This window comes from Nyctereutes procyonoides, unplaced genomic scaffold, assembly GCF_905146905.1.
Source record: "Nyctereutes procyonoides isolate TBG_1078 unplaced genomic scaffold, NYPRO_anot_genome, whole genome shotgun sequence".
Taxonomy (NCBI): Eukaryota; Metazoa; Chordata; class Mammalia; order Carnivora; family Canidae; genus Nyctereutes; species Nyctereutes procyonoides.
In genome coordinates this window covers 2,312,334-2,330,529 of record NW_026575041.1, presented here as the reverse complement: position 1 = coordinate 2,330,529, position 18,196 = coordinate 2,312,334, and the positions used below count along the sequence as shown (strand labels likewise).

At 56.1% G+C, this 18,196-nt stretch overlaps 1 protein-coding gene and 1 long non-coding RNA gene across 3 annotated transcripts in view; one reads left to right on the top strand and one right to left on the bottom strand.

Annotated features, from left to right (window-relative positions):
* ARHGEF17 (Rho guanine nucleotide exchange factor 17) overlaps nucleotides 1–13,065 on the bottom strand; it is a 60,520-nt gene extending 47,455 nt beyond the window's left edge. For both annotated transcript variants that reach the window (XM_055320392.1, XM_055320393.1), the window contains exon 1: nucleotides 8,923–13,065. In XM_055320392.1, the coding sequence (XP_055176367.1) occupies nucleotides 8,923–12,138 (3,216 nt within the window). In that variant the 5' untranslated portion in view covers nucleotides 12,139–13,065. The remainder of the gene's footprint in view (nucleotides 1–8,922) is intronic.
* Nucleotides 13,066–13,171: 106 nt separating this feature from the next.
* On the top strand, nucleotides 13,172–15,895 carry LOC129506627 (uncharacterized). The gene is made up of 2 exons (XR_008663842.1): nucleotides 13,172–13,440; nucleotides 13,509–15,895. It is a non-coding gene; the product is annotated as an uncharacterized LOC129506627 (long non-coding RNA).
* Nucleotides 15,896–18,196: the final 2,301 nt, after the last annotated feature.

Sequence of the window (18,196 nt, the reverse complement as noted above, 5' to 3'; positions counted from 1 at the left end):
GAAATGACTTGTTAGTTTTCACCCAGCGAGTGAGTCAGAGTCAGCTCTGAGATGAGAACCCTTATTGGTCTGACCCCAAAGCCCACAAGGCACACAGACCCTCAGACTCCCCAGCTTGGGGGGCCTGTGAACCCTGCTCCAGAGGCTGGTTCCAATGGGTCTGGGGCTTTGACCAGAGAGGGGTCTGGCTCTGCTCAGCCTCCCAGATTGGGGCTGATGGTAATAAAGCAAGAGGGAGAGCTGGAGAGAAGAGCAAGGACTTGACTCCACCCAAATGCCCAGCCCTCTCCTCTGCCCACCTCTCATCTCCAAAAACCCAGGCTACTGGGCCACCTACCTTACCCAGTCAGTACCCCAGCTGCCCTCCCATCCCAAGCTCTGTCCTCTGCCTTAAGCTGGAAAGAGATGCTGAGAATCTGAGCATCCTGGATTCAATGTTTATTAGAATCTTAGCATTCTAATGTCTCACCTCTCAATCATGATGGAAGGAACTAACACTTTTTTAGCATGTACCATGTGCCAAGCCCTCTTAGCATGATTCCATTTCATCTTTTTTTTTAAAATAGATTTTATTTATTTATTCATGAAAGACACAGAGAGAGGGGCAGAGACATAGGCAGAGGGAGAAGCAGGCTCCCTGAGGGCTCCTCAGGGACATAGGCAGAGGGAGGAGCAGGCTCCCTCAGGGAGCCTGATGTGGGCCTCAATCCCAGGACCCCAGGATCATGACCTGAGCCAAAGGCAGATGCTCAACCACTGAGCCACCCTGGTGCTCAGATTCCATTTAATCTTAACAAAAATCCTTGGTGGAGTGAGGGGGCAATGCAGAGGAGTCTGTAAATGCTTGCCCTGGATCCCCCACAGCCTCAGAGGAGAAAGGATCTGGGCCATGCTTGTTCCCTCCACATGCCACCTCCTGGGAAGTGTCTCGGCCTCTCAGGGCATGAAAGACCTGACAGGTCCTCTGATCCAACAGCATCAGAGGCACCGATCCCCAGCATGGTGCTCCTGGTGCATGCTGCTAGGGAGCTCTTCCCCATCTGCCCCTGAGCTCCCCCTAGGGCAGCCCAACAGAGATGTGATTCCCACTCCCTCCTAGACCCTCACCTTCCCTCTTAGTCCTGGCTCTGAAGTCCATAGCCAATGGCCCTTCCTAGAAGCTGCTTCATCCCAATTTTTAGTCTGCAAGCTCAGGGCCAGCCACCCTAAAAGCCAAGCCCATCCATAAGAGACCCATTGGCACTCTGGTCCCTCTGCTGCTAGGCCAGTGCTCAGCCACCTGCTGGACTCCACCCACCTCAGGGGACTGGGACCCTTGTTGAAAAGCACTGGCAGGCAGGGACAGTGTGCAGGCTTTCCCTCTGCATCCCCACTGCCCATTAGGGGGCTCAACAACTGAATGCTGAATGAATGAATGACAAATGACCATAGAAAGAAACAAATGCAGCAGGCCTATGTTAACTGGCCGTGCCTCGTGCCCAGCACCTCCCAGGGACGCTGGATCTTGAGAGCTGACAGCCTGTGAATACCTGTGGTGGGCAGAACAATGGCTCCCAAAGATGTCCACATCCTGATCCCTGAAACCTGTGAATGTCACCTTCCATGGCACAAGGGACTTTGCAGATGTGAGAAAGGATTTTCAGAGGAGGAAATGATCCTGGATGATCTTGGCCTGAAGTAATCACCCAGGTCCTTACAAAAGGGAGGCAGGATGTACAGGGTGAGAGAAATATTTGAAGGTGTGATGCTGCTGGCTTTGAAGATGGAGGAAGGGGGCACAAAGCAAGAAGTGCCAGCAGATGCCATAAGCTGTAAAAGGCAAGCAAACAGGTTTTCCTCCTAAAGTTTTCAGAAGAAACACAGCCCTATTAGCACCTTAATTTTTTTGCCCAGTGAAACCCTTTTCTTCTGACCTCTGGAACTGTAAGATAATATTTGCATTGTTTTAAGTCCTACACGTGCAGTAATTTGCCACAGCAGCAAAAGGAAATGAATAGGCCACCCAGCTGCTGGCCTAGACTAGAATCAACTCATGTCCCTCTGACCTCGCTCTGCCGGTTCAGACTGCCCCTCAGTCTCTCCCTGCCTTGGGAGAGTCTCAGAGCCCCGTGACGGCCCCATGCCCTGGACAAAGTTTAAAAATTCTGGCAGCAACAGCATCACCACTTCTGAGGCTAGGCCCCATACTGAGCCTCACAGCTGCCGCAAGTGCGGGGAGAGGCCTCATCTGTGTGTGCGTGGTAGAGGCTAGAAAAGCAGCTGGTTGGCAAGAAAGAGGCGGGGGGGGGGGGCAGACCGGGTGGGGTGCAGCCCACTCAGCCTCAGTCTCCTCAGCAGCCTAATGGGGCCATGAGTCTCCACCTGCCAGTTCTTCAGTCTACAAACTGGGGCCTACTCAGGAAAGCCATTGCCTCTCCCAGCAGCCCTGGGCGGAGTGTTTCTCCTGGTGTCCAAGAGCATCGAGGAATCTGTGGCTCTGAGGGAAAGGGGTTTACCGAAGACCACACACCAGGAAAATGGGAGGCTAAGGTTGGAACCCATCTCCTGACTCCTAGGGCAGATCTCCAGGTGCTACACCAAGTCATCCCTGGTGGCCCTGGCTACTAGAGTGGGTGGTTGTGGAGTTCACCCTACCCTGGCTGGGGCCCCAGGCCCCCGGATGTCATAGGATGGGGCTTGCTCATGGCCCAGGGCCGGGCAGCCTGGCAGTTTTTCTCTGCCTTGGTCCATGCCTGGAATGCCCCAGGGTTGGGGTGGCAGTGGGTGGAGGGGATCTACTGCCATGGTGGGGACATGGGCTCCAATAGACTCCTGCTTCCCAAGGGATCCAGAGCCCCCGTTTTAGGGCCTGCCAGCAAGGCGCCAGGCTGCCTGGGCACATTTCCCAATAAGTACGCCAGGGCTTCAAGCCTTTCTGGGAAACATGGGCTCCCCCTTCCCCCACCCTACCACCACCAATCCAGCCAACTCTGCTCAGTGAGAACTCTGTGGGGCCAGTGTATGGCCTGGGTGGCAGGACACCTGGGGCCAAATCCCATACTTGAGCCACAGGGCATTGGGCAAACCTCCATCTAATCTGGACCTGTGTCTTCATCCATATATTGGGACCATGGCAATGCCCACCTAGCTGGAGGACCAGATGGGAGGGACAGAGGTACCTTAGGGTGGCATGAGCTCCGTGTCCCAGGAGATAGGCAGGCTGGAGCTGACGGGTCTCATGGTGGGTGTAGAGGAGACACCAGTGGGCCATGGCTCCATCACTATCCTCACTAAGGCCCTATGATGGTTCCACCCTCCTTCTCTTAGAGCAAAGACAGTATAGGACCGCAGGGGGCAGTCAGTGTATCCTCCTGCCCCATTATACCCTGGGGACTTTATCAACTCCTCCCCAGCCCCCATCAACCCCTCACACACTGCCCAGCTCCGAGAGCCCAGCTATGAGAGCTGCAGTGCTGTGTTCACCTTGAATGCTGGGGTCCCAGTCCTCACAAAACCCTCTGGGTTGCAGCAGAAAGCCACTACTCCACCTCTGTACCAGCCTAAGCCACCATCAGCTCTCCCCCAGATTATTCCAGTGGCTTCCTTACTGGCATCCCTGCTTCCACCATGGTCCCCTGCAATCTCCCCTGCCAGAGCAGCTACAGCACACCTAGGAAAGTCTAAGTCAGATCAGGTCACTGCTCTACTCAGAACCTTCCGAAAGTGCCTACCCCATCTCACTTCAAGTAAATGCTGAAGTCCTCCTATGGGTCTCTGAGATCTGCCTCCACCCTGATCCACTCCCACCCTCCCTTACGTCTCTGTCCTCATTCCTACTCTGCTCCATCCACACAGTCCTCTGGATAATTTCTCAAACACACTCTACCTTGGGGCTTTTACTGTTGCTTTTCTTCTCTGCCCCGAGAATGTCCTTTCCCCGAGACCCAGACCGAGACCGAGACCCAGACCGCTACCTGGTTTCCTCCCTCACTTGCTCCAGGCCTATCCCCTCCCTGTCATTCTCTACTCCCTTAACCTGCTTTCTTTCGCTCCCTAGCGCCTACCTCTCCCTGACACATAATAGATCCATTTACACACAGGTCTCCTCACTAGTCTGAAAACTCCATGAGGCCAGATCTTTGTTTTGTTTGTTACCGTATCCCCAGGACCTGGGAGAGTGCCTGGAGTGTCTAGGAGCTCAGGAGGTATTTGTTAAATGGATGAATGCATTGCTCTATCAAGGGTCACCCAAGTCTCTGATAGAAACTCCTACCACACACAACCTGCCATGTCTTTCCTATTTCCTAGCCTTTGTTCATGTAATGCCTTCCTCCTAGAACCCCTCCCTCTCTTCTCTGGCTATACAAACTCTTCCTATTTTCAAGGCCAGGCTCCAGGCATAGCCTCCTCCACGAAGTCCCCCCTGCCAGCCCCCAGGCCAATTCCTCAACATCCTATAGTCCCTTCAGTCTGCTGCTAGATCCTGAACCCCCAGAGTATCTGGTTCCCCAGGCCTGGGGGTGCCTCTAACCTATGCAGGGCAGCATGTGTAGCCTCAGATCACAGATGAGGGGAAGGAAGCAGGAGAGGCAAATCTCTACACTGGGAGAGTGCTGGGGACAGGATTAGCAGCAGCCTAGAGCATTCCAAACCCAGTGGTCCCAGAAATGTACGGCTGAAAAATGTCAGCGTCAACTCTGGTCCATCCAGAGTTGCTTCCATGACTGGAGGGGTGGGGGGGGGCATTCCTGGACTGTACTCCTTCCAATAGTCCAGAGGAGCCCTTAGGAAGGAGTAGGGAGGCAGGGAATAAACAAAAGAAAGGGACAGCCCTCTGCCTGTCCTCCCCATCCCACCCTCCTACTGGGTGACAAGATGTTTAATTATAGATATTTGGTACCGCTCAGAACTCCAAATGTCCTAATTGCCTCCCCACCCAGAACCAGTTTCCATGGAAAAATCACAGCAAAGAGCCAAGTAAGGAAAGGAGAGAACCCCTGCCCCCATGAGTTCCCAGCCAAGGGGACACAGAGAGAAGAAAGGTGAGGAAGAGCTACAGTCCAGGCCTTCCTCAGCAAGGCAGGGAGATGGCTGGGCAAGCTGCCGGGCAGGGGGTGGGCATGTCTGCTGGGGCAGGGGCAGAGGCTGGTGCTTGGGCTTGGCTGTGCCTTGCCTTGCTGTGTGACCTTAGACCCAGCATTCTCCTTTCTGAGTCTCAAAGTCCTTTCCACCCTACCCTCAGGTCCCAGTGAACTAACTAACCACCAGGAAGGTGTTCAAGCTGTAAGGGGTATACAGGTGACACCTCCTCGGCTCCCCCTTGACCCTGTCCCCCTTACTTAGATGGCAGGCCAATCCCAAGAAACAAGGATCCCTTGGGCTCCTTCACCTCTAAGACACTGACATTCTAGGACTCAGTGGGAATCTACCAGCCTGCAATTCTAAGAATCCAGCCCTGGAAGATTCTCACAGCTTTCACATTTGAAGAATGAAACATTCAGGGTGTCTGGCAACAGTAGTTATTTAATAAATATTAGCCACTGTTACTGCTATGCCAGTATGCTAAAATTCTGAGTCGATCCATCTATGATTCTGAGACACAAGTCATTTCCTGTTTCTGGGCTATAGTTGTGACATCTGTTAAATGGGTATCAGCACCTGAGGGCAGAAGGTTGAGCTATAAGATTCTGTACTTTATGGGGATCCCTGGGTGGCTCAGCGATTTAGCGCCTGCCTTTGGCCCAGGGCGTGATCCTGGGGCCCCGGGATCGAGTCCCACATCGGGCTCCCTGCATGGAGCCTGCTTCTCCCTCTGCCTGTGTCTCTGCTCCTCTCTCTCTCTCTCTCTTTCTAGGTCTATCATGAATAAATAAATAAAAATCTTAACAAAAAAAAAAAAAAGATTCTGTACTTTAAGGCCGGGGTAGGGGAAGCCCTGGAAAGAAGAGTTTGATCATCCAGGCTATTGTGGGTCTAAGTGGAAATGACAAGGGGCATGGCAGGGGTAGGGCATGGAGGCTCTAACAGCTCTGCTGCTCCCAGAGGAAACACAAGCAGGTGTTCAGAGAATAAAATGACCACAAGTTACTCCTCATTCCCTGGGCTCCTAGGTTCTCACAGCTGTTGCACAAGCTGCCTTTCTCTTCCAGCAACACTCCAAAGCTTCCTGTTTCTCTTGACCACTCTGCAGGCTGTCCTCCCTCAGAGCTTCAAGGACCAGGATGTCTGACATCCCACTGTACAGATGGGGAAATTGAGGCCCAAGATGACTCTGTCCAGGTCTCAGAGCGAGTCAGAGGCTGAGCCAGGCCCAGTACCCAGGCCACCTGCTCACAATGGGGATACACCATGCAGAGGGCAAATACAGATTCTGGGCTGGGGGAGACCTGAGTTTGAGGGACTCCCCAAAGCCTGGGGTCAGGGGTCATTTCTGCCCCACCAGGGCCTCTCTTGTGAGTCCCTGGCTGGGTTCAGCCTGGTTTCTGCCTCATCAGCAAAGCGTGAAAGCCTCTTCTCTTCCCTTCTTATTCTGGAGCTCACACCATACCATCTCCACCCACAGCCCAGGGAGCGTGACTGGAGCCCCAGGCCCGAAACAAGGGAACATTGTCTCTTCCATGGAGGCCATAAGGAGGGGGTGAACAGCTGCTCCCCATCTTCCTGATTTTCCTGGAGGCGGAAGGAAGGGGGTAGCAGAAGGGACTTGGGCTAGCAGATGGGAGAACTTCCAGGCTTTCTGAGGGCATTGGGAAGTTAGGGGATAGGTGAGCCAATTCAAGTCCACCAAGTTACTGAGGCTCAGAGTGCCCAGCCCTGTGCTCAGGAACCAGTAGAGGACGGGGAGGAGGGGCCAAGGCTGGTCACTGAGAAGCAGCTGGGGCAGTGGAGCCTGTTTTTTTCCCCTCTCTCCTGCCCCCAGGGAGGGAGGGAGTGATTGCACCACCCACTCACAAGAGCCTGCCAGGCAGAAACCATTACCCCATTTTACAGAAGGGGAAAGTGAGGTATAGAGCAGGGATGTGATGGATCCTAGGCCACACAGGGATCTGGATGGATCCTGGGCTTAAATCCTGCTGTTCCAAATATAGACTTATTGGTTCTTTCCTCTATGAGGCAAGAAGGAACATCAAGTTGGGCCTAGAAAGGTGGGAGGACTAGAGTGGACTAAGCTTGAGACTGGAGAGAGGCTCCGTTGAGGACAGGGAGAAACCTGTATTATGGGTAGATATGCCCCCACCTCATAGCCCTCTGGGGGTAGCGGGGGCTAAAGAGCAGGAGACCAAAAGCCACTTCTGCAAAAACTCCCACCTCCTCTCTGGGTCTCAATGCTGCCTCTTAGGAGCACACACCCACCCCCCAACCCCTGCCCCCGGCCAGTTTCCCTGAGTCCCTTGATTCATTCCTGCCTTCTTCCCTAATTTAGCCTTCAAGGCTCCCCAGGAGATAATTATATGGGGAAGACAATTGGGGAGGGGGCCCCTGGCAGGAGCTCCCCTTGCTCTTGGCCTCCCCCCCCCCCCCCCCCGCCTCTCTGTGTTCCAAAGACAACTGGCACTGGAGTTAGGGGCATCAGAGCTGTCTTCTCAGGCTCTCAGAAGGAAGGACAGGTCCAACATTTCCCCTCTCCCCACTCCCTGCCTCCTGGCTGTCTCTGTGGCCTCTGTGAGAGACACCAGAGCCAGGACTAGGGGGAAACAGAGACAAGGAAAGAGAAACAAAGAAAGAGTTCAGAGGGGCCGTGAGAGTGCTGGGAACTGGGAGTGACCAAATTAGTCCAGGGTTTAGGGTTTCCAGACACTTCACACAGGCAGGGAACACAGTGGGAGTGCAGGCCTACGTTGAAATAAGCCTGAGCCATCTCCATACTAGGCCCGGAACCCAAAACCTAGAATCTAGCTTCCAATTCAGGTGCCAAGGCATCATGGCACCTAGAACCTACCCGAACCCACAGCCCAAACTCCAGGGACATCTGAAGGCAGAAGGGGGTGGTGCTCAGGAAGATTGAGTCCCCAGGGCTTGGGGTCTGGCAGAGGAAGGGGGGAGGCATTTCAGAGTCATCAGGAAGGGGGTAGGGTGAGAAAGATGAAAACTGGCAGGATGGGGGACCGGTGCCCCACCCTGCTCCACAGAAGCAGCCCCCCCAACCGCTGAGCTTTGGAGGCCTCTTCTCTGTCCCTGCTCTCCCCTACAAGTCCCTGCTCTCCCCTACAAGCCCCTGTTCTAATTAGAAGAGGTGCTGGCAGACCTCAAGAATCAAGAGTGCTTCAACTCCAACTGGGAACTCCCAAATCTGTGCAGCACCAGCTGGATGGAGTCATAGGTACCTTGTCCACAACCCCCTGCTTTTCCAGATTGGGAGGTTGAGGCACAGGGAAAGGCCAGGGCCACCAGAGTACTCCATGGGGTCTTTGCTGCTCCTCCATAAAGTAATGCCTGTAACCTCTCCAAGTCTCCCAGGCCCAGGGACAAACCCACATTTTGATCTGCCATAGGAAAGCCACATGAGGAAGTACAAACCTATGTCACCTGTGGGCTGCAGGCCCTAACTTCCTGTGAGGGTCTGGCCAATAGGGCAGCTCACCTTAAGGAAGACCTTCACGCCTCCTCGTGTATTTATACAAAAGAACCAGATAGAAATCTCTAAAACCAGTCCCTGAGAAACAGCTAAAGGACTAGATTAGAGCCTTTTGTAATTATCACCCAGAATACCTCGAAGCAGGCAAGAACCTTTGGCATCGGCACCATCAGCCTTTGGGCCCTGAGTCATTAACAGGAACCCTGTGTCATTAACACTCTTAAAACCACCTGGGCTTCCAGTACCAGAAAAGCACCCTCAGATCTGGGCAGCTACCCAATGAGCACACTCAAAAGGCTCCTCTGGAAGTCAGCGCTCGTGGCCCTTCTTTGCACCACCACCCCCAGAACCCCCCAAAAAGCACTCACCACCTGTGGCTTGCTGCAGCACTTGCTGGCCTGGGCAGGCTCATCTGGAGCCCGGGCTGTCTCGGGGGGCTTGGCCTCAGCAGAGGGCGGTGCAACAGGAGTCAAGCAGGGCATATCCACTGGTACTGGGGCAGGAACCTCGCCAGAGTGGAGGGTCAGCATATACTGCTTAGAGACATCCTCGAGTGATGGGGCCTGCAGTGTGGAGTGGGCTCTGGCAGGGAAGCCCACAGGCTCTGGCACAGCCACGGGGGGGCCAATGGAAGTTGGTGGCTCAGGCACCACAATAGGTGTGAAGGTGGCGGGCACACTCGCATGGCGAACGTGTTTGGAGGATGGTCGGGCACGAGACAGACGGCTAGTCTGGTCCTCATCGGCTTCCTCTCTCTGTAGTTCCTGATGACTGCTCCGGGCTGGGCGCTTCTTGGAACCCCGTCGGATGAGCCGTGGGGACAGGACATCAGCCAGTTTTGGGTCAAGGTGGAAGTCACGGTGGGCAGTGGAGGAGGTGGCTCGGGTCTTGGGTAGGGCCCTCTCAGACTGTGCCCGGCCCCTCGCAGCACTGGGCTCTTCTGGTTCTGCCCGCCGCTCTGCAAGAATGGGCTCACTGCTAGATGGAGGCAGCATGGGCTCGACTTCTCGGATGGGCTCCCCACCAGGGCCTTCAAATCCAGGCCCAGCCAGCTCCCCACGACGGCTGGGATCACTCAGAGATTTCTTCTTGGGGGCTTTGCCAGCAACCCTGTCGTCCACCACGCGCCCCAAAGCTCCAGGCCCCTGAACAATACTCTGAATAACCTCCTGGTAACCCTTGCTCTCTTCACTGCCCACTGACCAGTCACTGTGGCCACTGGTCAAGCCCTCATCCACAGCTGGGGCCACTGGAAGCCCTGCCTTGGGGCTCAGCGAGCCTAAAAGGTTGCTATCCACGGAGAACCCAGAGGGCTCCTCAGAGGTGGCGGCCCGGTGGCGCTGTGGAATTGGGTCACTCAGAGACCGGTAGGCCTCACCCGCCTCCCCATTGCTCAATTCAGTCCCACCAGGGCCTGAAGGAGGGACTTTGCGTCTCCGTCGGAGGGCACCTGGTGTGGGAGGGGTGTCAGGGGACACCAGGGCCCATCCTCCCAGACTATCTTCTGCCCCAGGGCCATGGTGGTTGGTCTGGGCTGAGGATGAGGAAAGGGGTCGCCACACCCCTGTGGTACCCAGGCTGCAAAAGGCTGAAACCAGAGGCTCAGGGTCTGCCCCAATGCCCTCATCTGTCAGGCTAGACTCAGGGCCAGAGAGCTCCTCCTGGGACCGCTGCCCTTGGGTCACGTCTCCTGCCCAGTCAGGGCTTCCAGGGGGCACATCACTGCCGTCATCCTGCTGGGCACCCATCCGCTGGATCTTCTCAAAAACCTGACGGGCCTCCTGTACATACTGATCCTGGACAACGAGGGGCAGTGGGTCCTCCTCGGCACTGGGGCCTGCCAGCAGGAGCTCAGAGGAGCTGGGCTTCAGGGTACTGGTGCGGCATAGGCGTCGGGCCATGGGCTTCTCAGAGCAAGTAAAAGACTTTGCCCTCCGCAGGGTGGCCGTCAAGTCTTTGAGTGTGGGGCGGGTGCCAGGTGATGCAGGAGCTGGAGCAGGCACAGGTCCAAGTTGTGCCCCAGGGCCACCTGCTGATGGTGAGTCTCTGCCATCTAAGGGGCTGCTCCCAAGGTCACTGGGGCGCCCACCGGGCTTTCGGACCCGCAGCTCTGAGAGATCTGAGCGAAGGAAACTGAGCAGTGTCAGGGTCTCCGACGCAATATCTGGATTCGACAGGGACTTGCGCTGCCGGCTCTGGTCCAACTCCAGTCCTCCATCTCTCAATGCCCTCGTAGTGCCCACAGCCCCCTTGGTGCGGATTCGAGGCTGGGGCCTTAGGAGAAGCCCTTCTCCAGCTCCAAAGCTAGGGGAGCGATACATGCCCCAGCCCCCAGAACCCCGACTCGCCCATGGGTCTTCGTCCTTGAGGGTCTCTGTGCTGGAATAACGGCTGCTGCCGCGGGAGCCTGCCGGACTGGCTAGGTATGCAGGAAAGCTCACCTTGGCCACACGGAAAGCTCCCCCCACAGTGTCAGACATGGGCCGGAGTCCCTCCTGAGGACCTGGTACACAGGGAGGTGAGCCAGTACCCCACTCCGGGGGTCCTTCCTCACTAGCGGCTCTTGGAGACTTGGGGGGCTCCGGACTCCTGGCTCCCCCTGCTGAGTCCATGCTGCCCAGATTTAACCCATAACTGTCTGGCCTACAGTTCTTATCCGAGAGGGAGCTTCCAGGCCTGGGTCCCGGCTTCCCTCCCCAGCGGTGGCCGCCCTCACCGTCTCGGTCCTCGTCACTGCCCGAGGAGTGGCCTCCGTGGTAGGCCGGACTCTGAGCCCCGGGCGGCGGCGGCGGCGGGCCCTCCTCTTCCTCCTCGCTGGAGCTGGCAGCCCGGCCGCGGCTGACAGGATAGGAGGAGGCGATGGAGGAGGAGCAGGAGCAGGAGGCCCGGGCCCCGGCCTGCGGTTGGGAGAAGCTATGCCAAGAATGTAAACCATCCGCCGGACGCTGCGCCCGCTCCTGTTGCTGCTGCTGCTGCTGCTGCTGCTGCCGCCGCCTCCTCCCCTCGGTCCCCGGGCCGGGCAGCGGCCGCGCGGAACGCAGCCCCGCCAGGGGGAAGCACGTCCGAGGAGGTGGCGTCGGTGGCTGCCGGGGTTCGCGAGCCGGGGGCTCCCACCCTGCGCCGTCGGGGCTGGGCGTCCCCGAGGCCTCGGAGTCGGCGCTGGCCCGCCTGGAGCCGGGGCCCCCAAAGAGCTTGCGCATCTCGGTGACGCTGGGCCAGGCCCCGCGCGCCGCGCCCTCCGCCGCTTCTTCCGCGGCCCCGGGGGAGACGCCCCCGTCTCGGGCCCCCGCGTGGTCGTCGTCCGGGCGCGGCGCGTCGAAGCGCCGGGAGAGCTGCCGCACCGACGGCGAGAGGCTGCGGAGCGGGCGCGGCTGCGCGGGGGCGGCCGGGGGCCCCGACGCCAGTTTGGACACGCGCCGGGAGGGCTGGCCCGGGACCGACGCGGCTGGCCGGCACGAGGCGCGGCGCCGCAGCCCGGGGGTGTCCGAGGCCTCCTCCTTCGGCCCGGGCCCGCCGCTCCAGCGTTCCAGCAGCTTGAAGGAGACGCTGCGGTAGAGCGGGGAGCGGGGCGCCCCGTCCGCCATGGTGCAGCGCCCACTCTGGGGGGGCCGGCCTCGGGGAGCCGCGGCCAACCCCCCCTGCGCGCCCTCGCCCCGGAGGAGCGCAGCAGCCGGGTTCCGACGGCCGGGCTCCCGCAGCCGCAGTGTGAAGGGGTTTGCGGGGAGAGAGAGGACGCAGAGACTCCGAGCAGAGGTTTATCGGCCGCGGCTCAAGTTTCCGAGGCCGCGGGCCGCATCCGCTGCATCCAGCGCCGGCCCTCCCGCCTCAGCGCCGACCCCCGGGACCGGCCCCCTCTTCGGCGGCTGCGACTCGGAGCATCGCGGCCCGGCCCGGGCCGGGCAGGATCCCAGGGCTCCGCTCGTCGGCTCGGTGCCCGCCAGCCGGCCCGCCTGCCTCCCCTCGCGCTCCCGCTCCCGCTCCCGCTCCCGCTCCGGCCCCCGCTCCCTCCCTCTCGGCTGCTCGCTCCGCGCTCCCTTTTGTTGCAAATAAACTTTGTGGCTGAGGAAAGGGGGCGGGAGGCGGGGCCTCGCGCCCAAAAGAGGGGGTGGGCTCCGGGCGCGCGCGAGGAAGGGAATCGGGATTTGGGGCGGGGGAGGGAATCGGGGTGGAGTCGAAGGAGAGAAACAAGACTGCGGGAGCACACGCGGACCGGAGCGACCCTCTGGAGGTCCCCTCTGGAGCCGAGCGGCGGAGCTGCCCCCCCGCGGGACTCGCTCCGACGCACGAAACCTCTGCGTGTGGTCAGCTCTGCCGACGTACAGCCGAGGCTGCGCCCCCACCGCGGGTCAGACGCTTTTGTGCGGCAACACCTTCTGTCCAAGGAACCCCAACATGGCAACCTCCGACCCGTAAACTGGTACACACCGACAGTCAGGTACGCCCAGAAGCACTCTTCCCGCGGGAAGGGGGCGGGACTCGCCGCCAGGGGGAGCCGTGGGGGCCACAGGCGGACCTGGGCTCCACCCCTCCGCCCCGCCCAGGCCCCGCCCCAGCCACGCCCCAGCCACGCCCCCACCCCGCCCTCCGCGGTGAAGCCCACAGCCCCCCGGACCGCGTCCAGCCTCTCGCGCCCCCAAGGCCCCGCCCCTCTTACCTCGGCGGCAGGTCCAGCTCTGACCCTCCCACGGCGCTCCAGGTGCTCCACCCTTCGTGGCCACGCCCCCGCCCGCCCGCAAGTTTCCAGCTGCCCACCCTAGGCTCGCCCCTCCACCTGCCCCCGCCACCTCCGAGGCCCCTCCTCGATGCCCCGCCTCCTGAGCTCCTTGATACGCGGCTCTTACGCCCTCTACCGGCCGGATTCGCCCATCCCATGGAGTCCAGGACAGGTAAAGCAATACCCCTCGCCAAAAAACGGGAGGGTTGGGAAGACTTCGTTTCCTTTACTTCCTTTCAGTCCTTTCCTAATCCCTTCAAGAGCCGTTTCTAGCCTACTCCCTTCGCAAAGTCCCTTCAGCCTCACACACAAAAGGAGCTCCAACTGAAACGACTTGCCGCTGCCAAACCGACACACCTACCTGTGGCCCTCCACCCTCCTAACAAAACGAATGGGTCGCCTCTCCTACTGCAAGCTGATCCTGCCGCTGAGCTGGCCTTCACCTCTGCCCCAGTCTGGCAAGTCTCCCATTGTACCGGGTACTGGGGCCTTCCCCACCTCCACCTGCCTCTGGGAGGTCCCATTCATCCTCAGTCCCAGCTTAAGTGCAAGGTGGCTCCTTGACATCTGAATGAGCCAATGGGAATTTATGGAGTGCGTTGGATATATGCGTAATATTATTTCATTCATTTTATTTAATCCTAGAACCACCCTGTAGGTAAATAATATTGCCTCTTCTCTATGGGTCATGAAGGAGATGTAACTTTGACCATTGCCAAAGTCAGGAAATGGCAGTGCCTTCTATGACTCAAATTCAGATTTGAGGACCTTCAAACACCATGCTCCTCCAGTCTTCACTGGCCCCAGATCCCTGATGAAGAAGGGGTTCTCTCTCCTTGAGCCCCCAGCAGCCTCTTCGTTCTCCTTGGGGCTAAGCTCGCCTTCCCCAGAAAGAGAATAGCGTGGTCTGACTCACACTCCCCTCGGCCCAAGAGGACTGTGGCTAGACCTGACTAGTCTGGCAGGCTCTGGGAGCAGGAGGCCCTGGTCCAGATCAGAGGGACAGGGATGGGCCTAGGGCAAGATGGTAGACACTATGGGATTGATTGACCATGGGCCTTGCCTTTTGCTTCCCCTGGGTTGTGGCAAATCACTGTAGGGAGAAAATTCTTTCTCTTTGAGTTGAGACCAGCCTCCTCTAAGTCCCTCACCTCAACTTTGTCTCAGCTCTGCCTCAAAAGTACATCTCTCCTTCACTGGGGAATTGATGGCAAGAAAGAGAACCCTCCTGGCCTATTGCTCTCTACCTTTGCCTTGCTGTGTGACCTTGTGTGTATCCTTACACTTCCCCGGGCCTCGGGTGCCTCATCTGAAAAGTGAGGAGTGGGTCTAGATTTACCCAAAGGTGCCTCTCTGACTCTATTTGAAGTCAGACTCTTGTTTCCTCTGAAGTGTTTTTCTACTCTTTTGGGGGAAGTTTTGGTATTGTGGGGGGACCCTCATTCTGTGAATCACTGCTTTCCTCCATTAACAATGGTCCCTACCACCTGAAATTTGTACTTGTTCAAACTCTTTCGTATCCTATTTTGTCTTCATATCACTTCTGGAATAGAGGTTTTTATACCCATGTCACAGATGGGTAAACTGATGGAGAGGAGCAGGGACTCAGGTCACCTCAGCATCCTGCAGCTTGGCCTTGAGTGGGGCTGACTGAGGACTTTGGATCAGGAATTCCCCTTGGTGGGGAGGGAGAGTGTCTAACGATCTAGGCTGGACCTCCACCCAATGCAACACTCACCCAATCAGAGAGTGGCTTGGCTGCTTCCAGCACCTCCTGAGTCCTCCCAGCCTCGGTTGCTTCTGATTCATGATGAGACAAAGTCATCTCCCAGGTACCGAGGGGGCCTGGTTGTGTTTAGCCCTTCAAAGACTTATCTAGGAGGTAGCTGGAAACATGGGGCATCAAGATGGAGAGGAGGACACTGTGCTGGGAGTCTAGAGCTGGGCCCAATGCAGGCACCCTCACAGACACGCCAGGTGACCCTCAGCAGGTCGCTCTCTTCCTTTGGGACTTAGGCTCCTCGCCTATGAAAGGGACATGAAAACAACCCCATCTACCCAGTGACTCACGGTGACCCAGCAAGATCAGGGCTGTAGGTCCCTTAGAGAAATCAAGATAGTAAGGTCGTGATGATCACAGTCATGGCCAATGATGGACCTTGGGTACTTAAGAGGGAGAAAGATGAGGAATAGAGGACTCCCAAGAAGTAGTAAGCCCCAGGAAGGAACTGTCTTAGGGGGGAATTGGGCTCTTGACTCCATTCCCAAGTCAATTAGAAATGACCTGAGAGTGTCCCCTTTCCTGTATAATTAGCCCTCAAACGCACAGAATTGAATTATTTATGACTTTTTGTTCATGGCATATTCTCACCACTTATTTAATTGGCTCCCACCACAAAACAAAACAATTAGGACTTTGACGATCTCCTACATCTCATTATCTAGCTTCCCTAACCCCTTCTCCTGCTGCCGTACCACCCAGGATAACTATTTTCTCCTGTGCTCAGCATGCCCTTGCTTCCTTTTTGTATAGTTTTGTTGCATCTGTGTATTCCTCCAAAGTATGTATTTTCATTTTTGTTGTCTTTTTAACTTTATAAAAAGGGCATCTTGCTGTGTACAGTTTACTTGAGATTTGTTTTGTTTTTAAAGATTTTATTTATTCATGAGAGACACACAGAGAGAGGCAGAGACATAGGCAGAGGGAGAAGCAGGCTGTCTGCTGGGGGCCAAATGCAGGACTTGATCCCAGGACCCCAGGATCACACCCTGAGCCGAAGGCAGACACTCAACCACTGAGCCACCCAGGTGCCCCTCTTGAGATTTCTTTGTACTTAATATTATACTGCTAGATTTATCCATATTGTCACATGTCGGTAAAGGGCATTCTGGCTGCGTGGGAGATAATATTCCAATGTGGGAATATAGCACAGTGTATTCATCCAGTCTGTCATGGACGGGCATTTGGGTGTTTCCAGGTGTTTGCTTTTGTGAATGGTGCTGCTCTGAGCACGGTGCCTGACTCCCACAGGCGCAGGAGTGCTCAAGGTAACGGGCCATGTGACTACTCAACATCCAGGAGGCATTATCAAGCTAGGATCAAATCTCTTTCTCTGTTTTTGTTTTTGTTGTTTTTTAATTATTTGTGCTTCCTTTTATGTAAAGTGCCTGTTTGTGCCTCTTCTATTGCATTATCATACTTTTTGTGCTTAATGATAATTCTGCCCTAATTTTTCCATGCTCGATACCGTTGGTGGCTTAGGGAGGGGGCTGGTTAGTATTATTGCTGTTTTGTAGGTAAGGAAGCAGAGGCTTAGAGAAGTAAACAGTCTTGTTCAAAGTCATGGAGTCAGTAACAGCCCTTCTGCACTGAGCTAATTAGCTTACCTTCAGTTAAGAAGGCTCCTCTGCCCCTCAAGCTGAGGCAAAGCCCCCCTGGTCCCGAGCATCTCTCAGCCCCTGACCATTACATGAGCTTATAGTCTCCCTAGTCAGGCCTTCCTTGCCCCCAGCCCTCTTTCCTTTTTAAAAGATTTATTTATTCATTTATTTTTTTGGAGAATAGGGGGTAGACAGAGGGTGAGGGAGAGAATCTCCAGGAGACTCCCCACTGAACATGGAGCCTGAAGTTGGACTCGATCCGATGACCCTGAGATCATGACTCTAGCTGAAACCAAGAGTCATATGCTCAACCCCAAGAGTCTGAAGCTCAATGGACTGAGCCACCCAGGTGCCCCATCCCCTACCCCTCTTTATAGTTCTTCTGAGCTCTCCTCCCCAATGGGCATGATCCAGGGTGTTTGTTTATTTCATTATTGCCATTCTCCTCCATCAGACTAGGAGCTCCCTGAGGACAGGAACCCACTTCTCAGCACAATGCCTGGCATGTAATAGGTGCTCAATTAATGTTGTTTACTGGATGAACTGTTTCCTTGTCTGTACCCCTACCCTCACCCCAGATTCTTTCTGAGAGTAGGGTCTGGGTCTGAGCTGCTACTGTGTTGCCATCGCCATCTTGGAGGAGCCTAGAGGATGTGTGTTGAACAAATGAATGAGGGAGGGAGGAGAAGGCTGCATCTCTTGTTAGGACAGATCCAGTGCCCCTGGGCTTTTCCAAATTGGAAAGGTCAAACCCTGGTTCCTGACTCTCTGGCTACTCCATCTTTGGCCCTGCCCCTGTCCTCAACCTACAACAGCCAACAATCACAGGTCTCCTGTCATAGAAACACCTTCCCTGTGCCTAGCCTCCCTGGGAATGTTCTTCTCTCTTCTACCCATCACCTCCACTTCCTCCCCTCCTGCTACGCCCTCACTCACCCACCTCCACTGCCACCATCATTCAGAAACTTCCAGGCTTTGACCTTCCACCTCTACAGCTCCTCCTCCTGCCCAGCCCCTTAATGGAGTTCCCAGGTTCTCTCCAGCCCTTCTTTCTCTCTCCGGAAACCCATCCACCCCCTCAGCCTCCAGCAAAAGCAGCATGACCACTCCCCAAGCTTTTCAACTTTTCTAAGCCTTTCCAGGTATTTCCAGCTCACACCAGGCTAGACCCTGGCCCCCACTCCAGTCCAGGACAGTGCCTGGCCTCCGCCTATGTCCATCATCTCAGGATAGTACCCAAGTAAAGGGATTCCTTTGGCTGTGGGTAACAAAGGCCTGAAAAACTAGTGACTTAAAAAAGATAGACATTTATTTCTCTCTTGTGCAGAAGTCCAGATTTAGGTGGTCCCAGACCAGAACAGTCAGAAACCTGAGCTGCTTCTCATGGTCCAAGATGGTGCTTCAGCTGTGATGTCCCCATTGTAAGCAGTAAGAAGGATGGGGAGGCAAAGGACAGACACTACCTATCTTTTTTTTTTTAATTTTTTAAAGGCATTTTTTATTTATTTATTTATGATAGTCACAGAGAGAGAGAGGCAGAGACATAG